Source organism: Eptesicus fuscus, chromosome 4 (assembly GCF_027574615.1).
Source record: "Eptesicus fuscus isolate TK198812 chromosome 4, DD_ASM_mEF_20220401, whole genome shotgun sequence".
In the NCBI taxonomy this organism is placed as follows: domain Eukaryota; kingdom Metazoa; phylum Chordata; class Mammalia; order Chiroptera; family Vespertilionidae; genus Eptesicus; species Eptesicus fuscus.
This window is the reverse complement of record NC_072476.1, coordinates 97,815,628-97,833,503: the sequence shown is the minus strand read 5'-3', so window position 1 is coordinate 97,833,503 and position 17,876 is coordinate 97,815,628. Positions and strand designations below refer to the sequence as shown.

The 17,876-nt window shown below is 43.7% G+C and overlaps 1 protein-coding gene across 2 annotated transcripts in view; it reads left to right on the top strand.

The window, feature by feature from the left end:
• Window positions 1–12,355, top strand: part of OTULIN (OTU deubiquitinase with linear linkage specificity) — a 33,358-nt gene extending 21,003 nt beyond the window's left edge. The window contains exons 5-7 of one of the 2 annotated variants that reach the window (XM_054715263.1): window positions 3,637–3,762; window positions 6,051–6,320; window positions 8,932–12,355. In XM_054715263.1, the coding sequence (XP_054571238.1) occupies window positions 3,637–3,762; window positions 6,051–6,320; window positions 8,932–9,126 (591 nt within the window). In that variant the 3' untranslated portion in view covers window positions 9,127–12,355. The remainder of the gene's footprint in view (window positions 1–3,636; window positions 3,763–6,050; window positions 6,321–8,931) is intronic. The other variant, XM_054715264.1, reaches the window with a different exon arrangement.
• The last annotated feature ends 5,521 nt before the right edge of the window (window positions 12,356–17,876 follow it).

Sequence of the window (17,876 nt, the reverse complement as noted above, 5' to 3'; positions counted from 1 at the left end):
GGGGTAGAACTAAGTGCGTAGACGGAGGGGTGGTGAGGCCTTCTGAGGCTGGCAGTGCACCCAGGGGTGTTGGGGTACCTGGATCACCTTGTCCCAGAAATGGGGTCTCTCCATCTCTAGGAACTACTTGTGTAACTCTGTAATAAGTAAATGTCTTAATATTTATTTGTTAACACAGATGCTTAAGACAAGCAGATCAAGTGAAACTTAAATAATTCTCTGGCTACAAAACAAAATCTTACAGAGGTTTTGGTATGAAAGTGAGTGTGACCATTTACTCCCCATCTTCCTGATATAGCAGAATAACTTGTATTGTGTCACATTAAGTAAAACTCTGCTAGCTGTTAGAACTTGGTATAAATTATTTGTGTTAAAATTGGGTAGGCGTGGTATATTAAATACTTGGACCAGACTCACAATAAGTCTCTGTCAATGGATCTCTCTCAGTTTACCCTGATCCTTGCTCTTTCTGAAATACCAGGGGCCTCTTTTGACCACTACCCTGTGTCCAATGACAGTCCTATGGCCTGGCCAGTTCATGGCACAACACCTCTGGTTATTGTGTGTCCATTGGCCTTTTACAAGTCCTGGCCACATGTTGGGGGACAGAAAGGCTGCCCCGGCAGGCAGGTTAGAGGGAATCTGGTGTTAGCATTATTAGGGTCTCCTGAACTGCACTGGCTTAAGTAACCCACCTCCTCAGCTTTTGGGGTCAGACAGGTCCTGGGACACCTAAGTTTTTGTGTGAACCCAGAACCAGCCTCAGCCCACGGCTGTGCTGTGCTAAACATCCCTTGACCTTAGTGTACATTCCATCAAGACTGTGTGAGCCCAGGGAAGCCGTCTTTTGTTACCAAGGAACACGTGCCCTTTCGCTAGTTGTATTGAAAGGTGCTCCCTGTTGCATTTCCTCCCCTTAGTCTGATCTCAGTGGAGAGAGCCTGGACTTGGCTTTCTGCCTGTGCTCAGCTCCTCTGGCCTCGCTCCTTCCCCGCCTGGGAGGTTAAGCTTTGTCCTCACTGCCCCTCGGACAGTTCAGCTGTCCCTCAGCTCCTGTCCTTGCCTGGGCTCCCTATGTGTTGTTTCTGCATCTGTCAGATCCCAGTTTTGGTATTTGACCGCAGTCAGATTACCTAACAACCTTGGAGGTGCTTGGCGTGGCTGTTCTTAAACTTGGAACAGGGCTGGGTCCCTGAGAGGTGGTGTCCTTCAGGGTAGTCCTTTGCTTTCCAAGTTTTCTAAGCTTTAGCCCTTTGCACTCGCTTGCTTTTTTCTCGATTCCTTTATTCTAATGCTAACCGTGTCGAGTCACACTCGATATCCGAGTGCAAAAGGTTAGAATGTCTCTGAGTGGGTGGGACCTGTGGCAGTGTTTGCTTAGAGTGGGTTAGACTCTAAGGTATATTGAAACTTATTTTATGAGTTAGTTTTAGGGATAACACATTTTTATTTGCTACCCCTTTAATCATGGTGTTGGTTTCAAGAATTATAGACTTGTTAGAGAAAACAGGGTGCTTTTATAATTCAGTCACAAATTGAATTATACTTAAGCTAATTACCTATTTTATTCTTAAATATTTCCCATCATTATTTCGTGTTTAAGTCTTGTTTCTTGCTCAAATTTATAACAGAAGTCCAGTCTCTTAAAGTGCAGGAGAAAAGAATGGCTATTTATGTGTTCTGTGTATTATGAGCCCTGAAAGCACTTAAAATTATGTTCACTTTTTTCTTCTGAATAAATAATTCCAACTCAATTTTTTTCTTTGTAGTTTCTTTTTCACACCTTATTTTTTGGACTTTCTCCACTGTCTCCTAGAGCTATGCACCCTGAGTTGGAGGATTGCTCTAGCAACACTGAGCAATACATGGAAGGATCGAGGAGATGGACTTTTATTTGGGTTTCTGGTTGCATAGTTAGATCTTTGGGGTCTCCTGGGTAATTCAGCTGAGTGTTGTGCCTGCTTTTTAGATACCTGCACAGTGTCCCGTGATGCTCAGATGGGCTTATGGGCTTCCCTTTACTCGGTTCCCAGCTCACATCTGTGTAGCCAAGATTTTCTGCTCACTTGCACTTTTCTGTGCCCAGTTGTGATTTCAGCTTGTTGCCACTTGAGGGCATTTTAGGTTCTGGATGAAACTGAGAACCTAATTGAAGGTTTGCAGCAGAGCTGCCCACATGCTGCCAAAATGCAGGACAGTGTGGGCACGGAGCTGGGTGGCTTGTGGGTGGGTGGTCATTTGTCATTAAGATAAGCCCCTTATGAGTGAGTGGATGAGCATCACTGTGGGAACTGCAAGAGGAATTTGCATCCCAATGGTGGTTTTGTTTTTTGCAGAGATGAAACCACCTTTGTTTTACATGATTGGTATAGACTGAGAAGGTAAAACTGGAATTACCATTATGAAAGGGTAGGCAGGGTCTTAGATTCTGGAAGAACTGAACATATGGTCTCATTAAAACTATTTATGCCCTAGCCAGTTTGGCTCAGTGAATAGAGCTTCAGCCTTTGGACTAAAGAGTCCCGAGGTCAATTCCGGTCAAGGGCACATGCCTGGTTGCAGGCTCGATCCCCAGTAGGGGGCATGCAAGAGGCAGCCAATCAATGATTCTTTCTCATCAGTGATGTTTCTATCTCTCTCTCCCTCTCCTTTCTTCTCTGAAATCAATAAAAGTATGTTTTTAAAAACCCATCTATTTATAACTGTTAAACAAGCTCAGGTTCCACATAGGATGTTGTAGGAATTAATTATTTTTTAATGATCTTTTGACATGGAGGTGAACTTTTTTTTCCTCTCTAAATTTTATAGCAGTGACACAACATGCCTGTGCCCAACCTAATAATACGGATTTTTCTCCTGGCACACCGGAGACTGTTGGGAGAGTGAGTTCCCATGCTGTCATCCATCAAGTTGTGTCCCATCTTGCCTTTCAGACTCCAGATTTCACTGATGATTGATGGGAAATTACAAAAGAGAAGCAGACAAAGTATGAGTTCAGCTGCCGCCATCACAGCTCCCTTAACCCCTACTTCTTATTCTCAGTGCTGTTTTTTATCTTACTATACTAAGCATTGGAACTAAATACAATATTACTTCATTGAATATTAAAACTTTGAGTATATGTGTTAATATCAAAATTAGGTTTTGTTTTCCTAGTCAGGAAGGGAGCTAGTTTTTACTTTATCCTGGACCATCTTACAAGTCCTGGAGCCCCTTCCAGAGTCAGGCAGTATGGAGTGCTAGGGAGGCTGCCAGAGACCCAGCAGCTGGGTGGGTGGTCATTTGTGAAGAGGCTCCTTCACGTACACTCACAAAGTGCTGTGCAGGGTTCCTGGCTGGGGTGGCGCAGGGTAGATTGAGCCCCTGTATCTCAACCCAAACCTTTATTTCACTCTAGCAGTCCTCCTTAGGGCAGTACTTTCTGGGTTCCTGACTTCCAGGTTTAGGTGATTTCAGCCTAAACCCACATGACAGGTTTGCAGGGATTAATTCTGGAAACGAAGGTAGGAACATTAGTGATAAAGAAATGGGAGAAAGAGAAGGACAAAGGGCTTTGTGGTTTCTTACAGCTTGGTTTGTGTGATGGACTTTTTGGAAGGTTAATGTTCTTTGTCTCTCTGTTTCTTCATACTCCAGTTACCAGAAAAACTCATAAGCAAATACAGCTGGATCAAGCAGTGGAAACTTGGATTGAAATTTGAGGGGAAGAGCGAGGACCTGGTTGATAAAATTAAGGAGTCCCTCACTTTACTAAGGAAGAAGGTTTGGAACATGTAATTTTCTTTTTTTGTGAAGTGCAAAAGCTCCTGCTCCTAATTGCCCCAGCAGACCATTTTTTTCTCTTGAATTTATTGGGGTGACATTGGTTAATAAAATTATATAGGATTCAGGTGTACAATTCTATAATACATCATCTGTATATTGTATTATGTGTTCACCACCCAAGTCAGGTCTCCTCCCATCACCATTTATCCCTCCTCAGCAGACCACTTCTTAGTCCTCACTTAGTGGATTACCAGACGTTCTTGGCTGGTTTTTAGGCAAAATAATTTTGGACGAACACAAACTCTTCCTGTGAGGTCTTTGGTAAAATTGAGAAATATCAACATCAAGTATTCTTGGAGGAGATGATATGTTTAATGACTTATTTATCTGTCTTAAAAGGAAACCATAACAAATATAGTCTTTGTGCTAAGTCATACTAACAAGTTTCAGTGATACATTTAGTCCATATTTTTCTTTTAAAAAAATGTTTTTTTTTTAATTGAGAGAGAGGAAGGGAGAGGGAAAAAAGGACAGAGAAACATCAATATGAGAAAAACATGGATCGGCTGCCTTCTACATGCACCCAACCAGGGATCAAGTCCAAACCCTGGGCATGTGCCCTGACTGGGAACCGAACCAGTGACCGTTCAGTGGTGCACAGGATGATGCCTAACCAGCTGAGCCACACCGGCTAGGGACAGTCCAAATTTCTTATCGTAGTATCAGTGATATGAATTCATGCCCCATTAGACTTTCAGCTTCATGAAAGACTGTTCATTTCTTTATACCTAGTGCCTAGACCTGAGCCTGACACATAATAGGCATTCGGTAAATACCTTGTTGATGGATGAACTGAGGACCCGACTTCCTGGAACCTAGTTTGGCTTTGCAATCATAGAAGTATTTACTGCAAAATACTCTGTCACAGGAACACTAGTCATGAAATGGGAGGACAAGGAAGACAGAGGGACTCCTTTGTTCTTGCATGATAAGCAGAGCACAGGATTTGTGGGGGTTGGAGACCTGTGCTGCCCAGTCCCCGGGTCAGTGGAGGGTTGAGGGCAGGGCTCGGGCCCTGTGGGAGTGAGTGAGAAGGCTCTTCAGTTCAATCACTTGTGATTTCCTTCTTATCTCTCTTAAGTTCTTGTGAAATTGCAATTTTTGCTTTTTTTAGGTGTATCTAGGGTAACTGGATCCTCGTTTTGGGGAATGTCTAAGTGATTCCAATTTACAGTAATGTGAAAATTATTAATAAACTGAGCTACATTCCCAGCACTTTCTATGGGCCAGGCCATACACTAAAAGTTGTATGTATTTAATTCTTACAACTACCAAGGTGATGTTGCTATGGTTATCCCATTTTTACAGCTGAGAAAACTAAGGCCCCGCAGTTGGTTAATGCCCTGCAAAAGCCATCAGCTGCTTGGGTGAGGCCTTCATTCCATCCTGACTCTAGAGCTAGGCTCTTGACTGGCAACTTGTCTACTTCTGGAAAATGAGGTGTTCCAGCTTTCATCCCACTTGTTGGAGAGTCCTGTGGTGCTGTCATTACCATTAAAATTTACTCTTGGATTTAAAATTTTAATGGGTTTTCAGGAGAGTGGTAGTTACTGGTGATTCATAAGGACTAGTTTTATATTGGTATCTTTTATTCTCATTTACTTTAATTTAAAAGTACATGTATTTATGGGGTTTTCTTGTTCACATAAAGAGTGTGCCTATTTTAGCTGAATACCTGACACTGCTCTATTCTTAATCAGGAGTCACTTAGAATTTCCTGAATGGGTTTATTCATTTGAAACTTTTAAGAGGTTAGAAGGTTAAATTTAGTAAACTAATATTTAGGAGATCCCCTAAGCTTCCTTGCCCATCTTCATTTTTGAAGGTTTCTGGATAACTGTACCTGTAAGCCCCATTACAGAGAGGAGTAATTTTAGCTCTTCTTCTCAGCTTCACACCCAGGACTCACACACGCACGTTAGGTCTTCCATAAATATTTCCGATGGATTGAGTCTCATTACCTGTGAAGTTAGGGTTCCAAATTGCCATTCCACAGTCCCAGTGCTTCTCCTTAGTGCATTGTACTTGTGTTTCAAATTAATGGGACAGAAACTGAATAAGGATTTTGTGTGGTCTAAAGAGTAGTACCATTGTTTGAGCTGGAAACTTGAATGTTGTGACCCACGGTTGCCTACTTTTGAAAATGATTTTGTGCTCAAAGTATGGAAGTATACCAGGGACTTTTAGAACAAAAATGTAATTATTATGTAACTTTTTTATTGCAGTGGGCAGGCTTGGCTGAACTGAGAACTGCTGAAGCAAGGCAGATAGCTTGTGATGAACTGTTCACAAATGAAGAGGAAGAATATAGCCTTTATGAAGCTGTAAAATTTTTAATGTTACACAGAGCCATTGAACTGTATGATGATAAAGAGAAGGGAGAGGACGTACCATTTTTCTCTGTGCTTCTGTTTGCTCGGGACACATCCAGTGACCCTGGACAGCTACTGAGGAACCATCTAAATCAGGTGGGACACACTGGTGGCCTCGAACAGGTGAGTTATACCTTTGCGTATTATCCCAAAACACCAGCATTAACCATCAGACATTATCTCATAGTGCTTGGGTGTCAGGAATTTGGGGGCAGCTTAGTGGGTGACTCTGGCTTGAGGTCTCAGGTGGTTGCAATCATCTGAGGACTTGACTCGGGTTGGAGGATCCATGTCCAACATGGCTCACTCACCTGGCTATTGGCAGGAGGCCTCAGTTCCTCACTGGTAGGGGGTAGTTCCTTGCCATGTGGGGCTTTATATAGATAGGGCTCACACCATGGCAACTGGCTTTTCTCAGAAAGTAATTCAAGGAGAGAGTGGGGAAGAAGCCACAATGCCTTTTATGATCTAATCTTGGAAGTCACACCCCATCACACTTACCCATATTATATTTGTTAGCAAGTCACTAAGTTCACTCCTCTTACAGAATTGTGAACCTATTTTAGGACCAACATGGTTATCGCAGCCTGGGCTTGCTTCTGAAGGTGGTAATGGGATCAGTATCTTTGGATCTGGTAGTCTAAAAAAAAAAAAAAAGAGTCATGTGAAGGGTGTTTAATCTTGGCAGCTGTAGCTGTATTAGCTAGGATCCTTTAAAAATAGAAATGGGGTCACCTTAGCCAGGAGAGCGCAGCCTGCTTTTGGATCTTTTACACCGAGACCCAGTGCATTACTGTCCCAGGAGGCAACAGTTGGCTCACTTTGCACTCTCGGTCTTTGGTGGGTTCATTACGTTGCCTTAAAAAGCTTAATGTCTTTTTTTAGTTGAATAGCCAACCACTAAAGTCGCATTAAGGCTATCCTTCCAAAGTGCTTGCTTCCTTCTTCCATGGCTGGCTCTTTGGCTTGCCTTTTCCTGGTCTGTCTGAAAGAGCAAAGATGATGGTCATGCTGGGTCAGGCAGGATTGAAGATAATTATTTTTAAAATAATCTGTACTTGTAGTATAAGTTACCTAATGTCTCCTGAACAGTAGCAAGTACATTGCAGTGAAAAGCCTGGTAGAGCGTATTTTGCATGTTAGGCTGAAGTTAGTCCTTTCTGGGTCTCCACAAGGTCTGCTATTATGGAGAAAATTTTAAAAACAGCTTTGTTGAGATAATTTATCTACCATAAAGTTTGCCCTTTTAAAGTATGCAGCTCACTGGGTTTTTAATATGTTTACAGAGTTTTGCAGCTATCACAGTCTAATTTTAGACCATTTTATCACCCCTAAAAGAAACCTCATACCCATTCTTACTCCCCCCAGTCCTAGGCAGCCAGTAATCTACTTTCTGTCACCTTAGATTTGCCTACTATGGAGAGAGTTCATATAAATGGAATCATAAATCATATAATATGTGGTCTTTTGTGACTGGTTTCTTTCGCAGCTTAGTGTTTTTAAGGTTCATAAATATTGTATCATGTGTCAATTCTTCATTCATTTTTATTGACAAACTAGAGGCCCAGTGCATGATGGGATCATGCACGTGTAGGGTCCCCTACACGCTTTCGATCACGGGGAAGCTGGGTGCCTGTCTGCTGGTGCACCAGGCCTTTCGGAAGCCTCCGGCTCGGCAGAGGCTTCCGAAAGGCCTGGTGCTGGAGCAGACAGACACCCAGCTCCCCCGCTTTTGATGGTCCGCAGCGGGATGTGAGGTCGCTGCCCCAGAGGCCCCTTCTGTTCCGCAGCACAGCCATGGCGTAGACCCTGAGCTCGCGCCACCACTGGCCCAATCGGCTACCCCGGCCACCCTGAGTCCCACCCCCTGCGCCTCCCACTGGCCCAATCGTGGGTGTAGCGGAGTGATGGTAATTTACATATTACCATTTTATTAGGTAGGATACTATTCCATGATATGGATATATCGCATTTTGTTCATCAGTTGATGGATATTTGGTTCATTCCATTTTTAACTATTCTGAACAATCCTGCTATGAACATTCAAGTGCAAGTTTTTTGTGTGGACATATGTTTTCAGTTCTCTTGGGTATGTACCTGGGAGTGGAATTGCTGGGTCATATGGCAGTTCTTTATTTAGTGTTGAGGAGTAGCTGTATCATTGATCATTCCCACCTGAGTGTTTCTGAGTCCCACATCCACACCTCACATAACATACAAGTAACCATTTTAAAGTGTACAGCTCAGTGGCCTTTAGTACATTTACCTGTTGTGTGACCATCACCTGTATCAAATCATTTCATGCCCGAAAAGAAAAACCTGGTAAGCAGTCACTCCCCACATCTTTTGTCGTTTTGATTGGAGCCATTCTAGAGGGTGTGACGCGGTATCTCACCATGGTTTTGTCATGTGCATATTGGCCATTTGCCTATCTTCTTTGGAGAACTGTCTGTTTGGACTCTTTGCTCAGTTTTTAAACTGGTCATTTGTTTTTTTATTGAGTTGTAAGAATTGTGATAAATTCTGGTTACAAGTCCCTCATCAGACACGATCCATTCTTGGTGATTTGCTTGTTTACAACGACCATATGAAAGAGGGCTGGGGCTAGGTCCATGGGGAGGAAGAAGGGTTTTGGCTTAGCCGGCATGGCCTGGGACACCTGGGATGGAGCGGGAGGTAAGTGGCATCTTTTAGGGTGGCTGCCCTTCACTTACCCGTTTGTTCTCCTCCCCAGATTGAAATGTTCCTTCTGGCCTATGCTGTGCGCCACACCATCCAGGTGTACCGGCTCTCCAAGTACAGCACTGAGGAGTTCATCACGGTCTACCCCACAGACCCTCCCAGGGACTGGCCGGTGGTGACCCTCATCGCCGAGGACGATCGGCACTACAACATCCCCGTCAGAGTGTGTGAGGAGACGAGTTTGTGAGAGACATACACCCGGACAGCCTGGCAGCAGGGCCAAAGTGTGCGGGCAGCTCCTCAGCTCGGGCCTCGGCCTGCTGGTCTCTTAGAATGAATTACGTGGACTCTTGGACCCTGTGAGCCAAGCTGGCCTGGGATGTTCTGAAGACTAGCTTCTGATAATGAGTTAACCAAGTTTTCTCCTCATTTATGATGCAATATGTTTTAGGGGACCTTTCAGAGCCACATCTGTTGGAAGGTGCACCATCTTTTCCATAAAACAAATAACTTTAGTATCAGGAGAATATGTTCTTTTTATCTCAAACCAAACTTTCTCTATTAGTAAACTGGCTTTCAAATTTTTTTTTTAATAGTAATTTTTTTGTTTTGGTGGTAATGGGTCTCTGAGGTGCCCTTCCTATGCAGTCTGCTTACGCGGTATAATTCTGGGATGGAGTCTGCTAATGGCACAGTCTCAACATCCTCTGATAGTCTTGGCAAGCAGTGATTGGGATTTACATACTAATTAAAGCTACCTTAAACAGATTATTTAATAGAAGATTGAGAATTGGTTTATTTAAAGGCTGGAGAGGAGCAGGAGGGAGATGATGGCACCTGGAAATCTTTGCTCTTCGAGGACATGACCAGTGTTGAGGCCGCAGCCACACCAGGTCTGGTGCTGGTTGCAAGTGGTGTGCTTTAGTGTCAGGCTGTTTATTACTCTGTGGCCTATAGGTTCACTATTATAGTCAGAACAGAGCTCAGATCTACCTGTGTTTTTAGAGGAAACCAAGGCCAAATGACCGCAGGCACTCATCTGAGTTTAGGGGTGGGATAAGCTGGATCCAGGTGTTCCTGTGCCCTTTTCCTGCTATTTTTTAGGATGTTTCTATTGCCAAATTCATCTGCTGGCAGTATCTCAGGTTTTTCATGAGTTAGTTTAAGCAGAAGTGTGTACTAAAACAGTGCAAAAGTATGGCTATGCTGCATCTGCCCCTGATTTGTTTTGGAAAGCCTGAGGGAGGCAGTGTTCTGGGCCATGAGCAATTGCCTGCATGGTGACCGGATGGTGGTTACGGGGCAGCCTAGCTGAGCGTGGCCTGCATTAGGACTTGAATTGTCTACGTGAGGCGTTGACTGTGGACACTGCTCACAGTAACCAGACACGTCACTCTTTAGGGTTGTACCAGCAGCACCTGAATTGGCTCAGCATTAGTGGAGGTGGTGTTTCCCTGAAGCACTGAGCTTTATTTTAGAATAACTTAAATCTTCATTTGGTGCAGTTTAATAGTTTATAAGCTCTCTAATCTGTGTTTTTTTTCAGAGGGGCGAACCTTTTTTGAAAATCTAAGTTTTGCTTTCATTTCAAATTCTTAGTTGAGAAAACTCAGAGGCTACACAAAACTACACAGACTGTTACGTTAGTATTTTCCCCATGACCTCGTCAGTACTAGTCACCACGTTTTGGTAGATGCTAATTCCCTGAATCAAATTCTGCTCTAAATGTGTGTGGATTGGAGAGGCTTGTGTTTTTCACTGTGAAATGCAATGGTGCCTGGATAGGAGGTGCCTAGAAGCCAAGTTCAAGTAATAATAATGACTTCTTGTTGGCTTCGATGCTTCATTTTAGTATTTGTAACATAACAGGAAATACATACCATTTCATTCTTGAGTATTTTTAAAAGCATAACTTCAAATGTGTAGGTTTGAACAAGGCAGCAGGAATCTGTGTTCCTCTGACCGTTTGTTCATACCCACCATTGAATTTTAACAGTACTCATGATCATTTGTCTTTGAATTTTGAAAATAATCTAATCTCAGTGAACTTGAACTGGACTTCTGGGCAACTTAATTGTTTACATTTTATACTTTTTTCTTGTTTCTATGTATGATATTGTTAAATTGTGGTCTTCACTCCTACACTGATAAAAATTCAAAAAGGTAAGTTTAATTGGTTTTCTGTCCCAAGGCCTTATTTGACTCTGCTCTGAGACATCGTCCAGGCTTAGCGGGGTCACAGCATAAGAGGAGCAAAGCTGTCCATGAAACAGTGCTTCAGGAAATACAGATGATTGGCCAACTTTAAAAATAACATCTGTTTGTTGCAACATGCAACTTCAGTTACTCAGATTCCTAATTCCATTTCTCATTCCTGGTCTTGGGCTGGCCAGTGACATGAGCAGAATAAAAATGGAATTGAGACCAAAATGGATTCAAGAGAACAATTATTTAGAAGGACCTCTAAAATGATCAAGTATCTAGAAGGAAAGTTAGTGGGAACTGCACTGTGCTTACTTTCAATCCCAGAGTTTATTGCAAGAGTTCAGAGATTTTGAACCCCATGATTTTGGCAGAAAGATGATCTCTACCTTAAGCAGGCATGACTTATTCCTTTGAGCTCATTTAAGGTACATTTAAATATAAATGGTACATAAAAAATTAATAAAGAATTTCTGTGTAGCAAGTTCCATGGCATTAGCTTTGCTCCTTCAGAATTTTTTCTGGCTCCCCTCCTCACCTGCATATACAGCTGTTCATCTCACCCATACACCTGGAACGGTGATGTCAGCAGTGGAGAACATGAGGCCAGTGTGTGGTTTTTCACTTGTGATCTAGACGTAGGTGGAATTTGATCTGAAAAGCTTGCAGTTCCTCTTCCTTCGAATACGGCATACCTGAAAATGTTTTAAAAGCACAGAACAAGACTGACCCTGTTTTCTTTATATAGCAATTTCTACTTTTATTATACTGTTATATATTCAGTTAATGCCTGATGAAATTTTTCTTTAAGAAAAACAGACATTGCCTTTGTGTTCTTTCATTAGTCTTACCAGGTAAAATCTCAGGCCATATGCACTAACACCTCTGATGGGAGAAATGGCCTTTGCAGGTTATATGCTTGTTTTCTTTTTAGTATTTTTGTTTTAAGAGGCTGTGCTAGTCCTCCTGCTCTCACCCTCACTCCCACGTGCTGTTTTCTTCCAGATAATGACTGAAGTGCTTATGGAAATGACATCATTGCATTTAATGATGTAGCGCCTTTACCATCAGCATAGATGTAGGACTCCAGTATTCTTCCTGGCTGTTCTCCTTTCTGATGTTAAACTAGAGTTAGATTATCTTCTTTTCTCTTTTTCTTAAGCAACACTTTGCAGGTACTCCCCCTTGAAAGCCAGAAAGTTATTTTCAGAAGTATATACCTCCAGGGCATCTCACTTGTAGGCATACATAAAAATAAATGCCTTTTTAAAAGATCTGTGACTACTGTGAAGTGAATCTGAAATGTGTGCGAAAGGCCTGGAGTGTCCCCAAATAGTTTAGCAGAAACAGAGTCCAATATCAAGTCATTTAAAAATGGCCCAAGGAACTGTACAAAGTGAACTGAAGGAGGACTGATTTTAGATGAGAAATGCCACATAGAAACGAAGTAACATATGCCCTGCAGACCTCCTGGGCTTAAATTATAAAAGAATACAAATCTGAAAGAGGGGGAGGACTTATGTGGGTGGATTCTGCAAATTCCTTTTTCTAAAGTTTATTAATTCCTCACGTAACAGAAGAGTAACATTTAATGCCTTTGGGCAACCTCATTGGTGATCTCTTCTGAGGGGTGAGAGACCAGGGAGCCAGTGCTGAGTTGTACAGAGAATAAAGACAGGCACCTCTTTTAAACGTTTGTGTAATTCTATTTATAACCTGGAGCCATGGAAAGCACAAAACTAAACTAACTTGACTCCCTGCACAGCACCTTAGTGGCAGTAGCATTGGGAGCAAGGTGGGCTTGCCATGCCCAGGAGGGGTGTGTGTGTGGTATGTGCATGAAAGCACATACATGTATATAAATGTATGTGTGCTGAAGTCACATAGTGACTGTCTTATGTCAGGAGGCCTACAGCAGGGGGCCCAGCAGAATTGGGTAGGGTGGAGGGGAGCTGTCCCATTTGTATTTTTTTCATGGTAAATTGAAATTTATGACTGGAAATGGTGGAATGGGTTAGTGTGTATAATTAAATTATACACACTAACCCATTCCACACAGAGTGGCCATTGAATCTGAAAATACATTAATTGTATTGAAATGTTATATCAACAAACCATTTATTGTATGTCTCTGTTCCCAGGCCTTATGGCCACCTGTATATTTAAATATTTCAAATGCTTATTAATAGCCAGAGCTATTAATGGAGAACATTGACTGGAGTTTTATCTCAGTCTTGTTGATTTCTTGGGTGTCAGTCTGGGTCAGGGATGAAATTGCCAAAACATGGGTAACAGCAAGGAAACGGTCCAGTCCGGGCTTGAAATTTCAAGTTAGCAGTCGTTTCCCTGTGATTAAACTTAAAGTAATTTTGTATTTAATTTTAACAGTTGTATTATATTGAAAAATGCCTTTGCATAAATGGTGCTATAGTATGGTACCCCTCCCTTTCAGGTTCACTGATTACTTCTGAGTATTTAGATATGGGAACAAAGAGCCAAAATGAATGTATTTAATGAGTTATCTGCTCTTTTCCATTGCTTTTATAGAAATGTCTTGGTATTGTCCCCTGCCCTGGTATTTCTCCCGCTGCAGGCGGGGCTGGGAAGGGGGAGAGAGCAGCAGGAACACAAGGTGTGAACCTGGACCTGCTCTTCTTGGCTTGTTTAGTCAAGTCTCTGTTTACACTGTAAAATGTCAACATTTGTCAAAAAGTTCTCCTGCTCTGAAAAACATGCCCCAGGCTCTGGTCAGTTTGGGGCCTCGCCTCCCACCTGCCTCTGCAGCGGGACACCTGGTTCAGGGCATAAGAGTTTCCTTTATGACTTGTTGAGTCTCATCTTCACAGTAAAAAAATAAACAGAAAATAAAAACTCAGAAGCCTGGCTGTGTTGCTGTGGTTCAGTGCCTGCCTTTGAGGACTTCGGGAGATTGGGGTCCAATGCTTTAACTTTCCAGTACCCCCAAGACAGGCCTGCGGTGCCCAGTGACTTTACAGTGTGAACCCATAGGATGTACTTACCCCAGATTAGGTGCCTGGTTCTGGAACTGAGTTTGGGTTCAGTATCAGTCCCATCATCCACTATTAGGGTGAGCTGGGGCCAGTCACTTGACCTCCCCCCATCTGCACCCCCACCACATAGCTTGTCTTGGGGGGCATGAAGTGAGGTACAACACTTGAGAGACTTCGAGGAAGGTCCCCTAGGCCTGCAAAGGAGGGCTACAGCCATAATCCAGACCCAGCTTTCCTGGGTGTTAGACAAGGAGAGGCCTGCTGTCTGTGCAGCCTTCTTAGGTGTTCAAAACTATTCAGACCGAAGGAAATGCACCCGGAAGTGTGATAGCAAGAACTGTGCATTGCCTGTCAACCAGAAGTGAATGATGTGAAATGGGGGAAGACTGGGCTTTCAAATAAAGGTATTCCTGGGCATAGAGAATAAAGGATGAGCTAGGAGAGACCTGCCTACCTGTTAGTGGAAGAACTGCTTCCGCCCCCCTGTACAGCCCCAGAGAGGCAGAACAGAATTGGCCCTTGGGTGGAAAAGCTCTGGGTAACATTCAACCCCCCAATTCCCTAGAGCTCCATGACCCCGCAGCCCTACCCTCCACCCTCAAGGATGGCTGTGAGGTTTGATGACAGTGGTCTGCTACTTTACATTCACTGGGACAATTTAGACTATTTCTTACAGCCTAAAACAGTGCTTTCTAAATACTCCTGTAGTGCCATCTCCCCAAGTCAGGAACTAGAATGCAGTTTAGGGCAGATGAAATGCTTTCATGATGTGCTGTGCTGTTTATTTAGAAATGGCCCTCCTCCAAATGTCAGTATGCTGAGAAAGTAAAAAGCACATACACTACATGATTATATCCTAATTGTGCTAGATGGTGAGGAACTGTGATGTACTAAATTTTTTTAAAAAATCTGTAAGAGCCCAGCCAGTGTGCTCAATTAATATTTGACAAAGGAGGGAGGAGCATATATTGGAGCAGAAACATTCACTTCAATAAATGGTGTTGGAAAAATTGGACAGGTACATGCAAAAAATGAAACTAGCCTACAACTTACACCATACACAAGAATAAACTCAAAGTGGATAAAAGAAATGTAAGGCATGAAACCATAAAAATCTTAGAAGAAAACAGGTAGAAAAATCTGATATCTTACGCAGCAATATGTTTAAGGATACATCTCCTACAGCAAAGGAAACTAAGGAGAGAATAAACAAATGGGACTACATAAAAATAAAAAGCTTCTGCACAATAAAAGAAACTATCATCAAATTGAAAAGGAAACCCACTGAATGGGAGAACATATTTGCCAATAATACATCTGATAAGGGGTTAATATCCAAAATACAGAAAGTACTCATACAACTCAACAAAAAGAAGACAATCCAATTTTAAAAATGGGCAGATGACCTGAATAGAAATTTCTCCAAAGAGGGCATACAAATGGCCAAGAGACACATGAAAACATGCTCAAAATCACTAATCATCAGAGATATGCAAATTAAAACCACAGTGACTTATCACCTCACACCTGTCAGAATGGCTATCATCAAAAAATCAGCAAACAACAGTGCTGGCAAGGATGTGGAGAAAAAGGAACACTAGTTCACTACTGATGGGAATGTAGATTGGTACAGCCACTGTGGGAAACATTATGGAGTTTCCTCAAAAAATTAAAAATGGAACTTCCATTTGACCCAGCGATCCCACTTTTGGGGATATATCCTAAAAACCCCCAAAACACCAGTCGGAAAGAATATATGCACCCCTATGTTCAAAGCAGCATTATTTACAATAGCTAAGATTTGGAAACAGTCCAAGTGCCCATCAGTAAATGAATGGATAAAAAAGCTGTGGGTCATTTACACTGGAATACTGTGCAACTGTATAAAAGAGGGATCACTTACCCTTTGGAACAGCATGGATGGACCTGGAAAATACACTAAGTGAAATAAGCCAAACTGAGAAAGACAGATATCACATGATCTCACTTATTTGCGGAATCTAATGAACAAAATGAACTGACCAACAAAATAAGACCCGAAGCAGGGAGGACAGACCCGACATACCTCGATGTGGGGTTAGGGGGATGAGAAGAGATAAACCAAAGAACTTACCTATTTATATAAAAGCCAAGCAACTGGAATGACGGAACAACCGGAACGACTGGTTGCTATGACATGCACTGTGATGGCCAACTAGCCCAATTGGGGCCCCGATTGGCCCCCCCCCAACCCCAATTAGGAGCAGGACTGGCTGGCAAACCTCCCTCGTCCCCCCTGCCAACCCGGCCCCAATCGGCCCTCATTGCGAGGGGCGGCTGGACCCCACCCATGCACCAATTCATGCACCAGGCCTCTAGTATACTTATATGCATAGTCCATGGATATGGGCAGTAGGGTAGTGACCTGGGGGGTGGGTAGGGACTGGCAGGAGGGGGTTGGAGGGGAACGGGAGATCTCTGTAATACTATCAATAAAAAACACATTAAAAATAAAAATAAGAACAGAGAGTTGGAGAGGAGAAGGTCACAGGAGGGAGGGCTGATGTGCAGGCGACCTAGGGTCAGAGCATGTTCAGGTGAGGAAGGTGTGAATGCCTTCATTCATTCACCAAAGAGTGCCTGGTCAGGGCAGCTCAGTTCCAAATCCAGAGGCAAGGATGAGCTGGCCCAGCCCTGCCCTCACTGTCCCTCCCAGACCCTCTCTTACCCTCCCCACCTTTGAGAGCCCATTTGCCTCTGTACAAATGAGCTGAACTGGCATGACTCCAGGGGTAGAATCACAAAGCAACTTTATTTTTGTCTCCTACAGCTCAAGTAGGAGACCACCACCCTGCTCATGCTTGGATAATAAAGAGACATTATTTCAAGTTGCCAAATGCTATTCCAGTTGTAAAATTGGAGTAACCCATCTGGTATAGGAGTCAGAGGTGACTAATTGTGAATTCCCTGTCTGGCCCTCCGGTGTTGGGGAAGAGGAGGCAGGGCAGGGAGGCAGGGGACCAAAGACCTTACTCGGTGGCTGCTGTCCTGAGCCAGCCTCACTGCCTGGGCCTGGCCAGTTCTCATGCTCCTGTTCTTGCCTGGGGCTCTCTCTGGGATCTTTGGAGACCCCTTCATGCCCACCTCCTGCCCCAGGTCAGCTTGTTGATCAGTGTAGCTCAGGTCTGGTTTGTGGGGAAGACTGGCACCCTGTGCCGTGTCAGACTTGGCGCGGGCCAGCCCGCCCAGAGCCCCTCTCCTGCGGCTCCCTGTTCTGTCAGATCTGACAGGGCACCTAGACACCGAGTCCCACCACAGTAGGGCCCATTGCAAGCTCCCCGAGTACCGCCTGAAAAGCCCTCTCTCTAGGCTTAAGGTATCGGGGACTCTCCCACACATGTGTATACACCCCTGAAGAGGAGAAACCATCTCTCCAGATTCTCTTTCTAAATGTTGCCTCTTTAATGCCCTCATGGTGAATGAAGAGTCAAGGAGAAGATTTGGAATAGGGCCAGGGGTTCAGGTGCTGGAGCAGGAGGCTGGGTGCCAGCAGGAGTCCCCATTGTGTGTTGCTACTGCTCTTTGGGGCTTAGCACCCTCCTGCTCCCTGGCTGGGCTCTCGTTTACTACACACGGTCCAGGCTCAGCCCGGTGCCCACCCATGTCGCTGCAGGGCCATCCTGGCAGCAACTCAGCGCCTAGAGTGAGAGGAAAGGCCGGCCTGGAAGGGCAGGTGAAGGGGGTGGGGGGCAGGTGGTCACACCGCTGGGAATGGTGGTACAGGTCGTGCACTGCAGAATTCCAG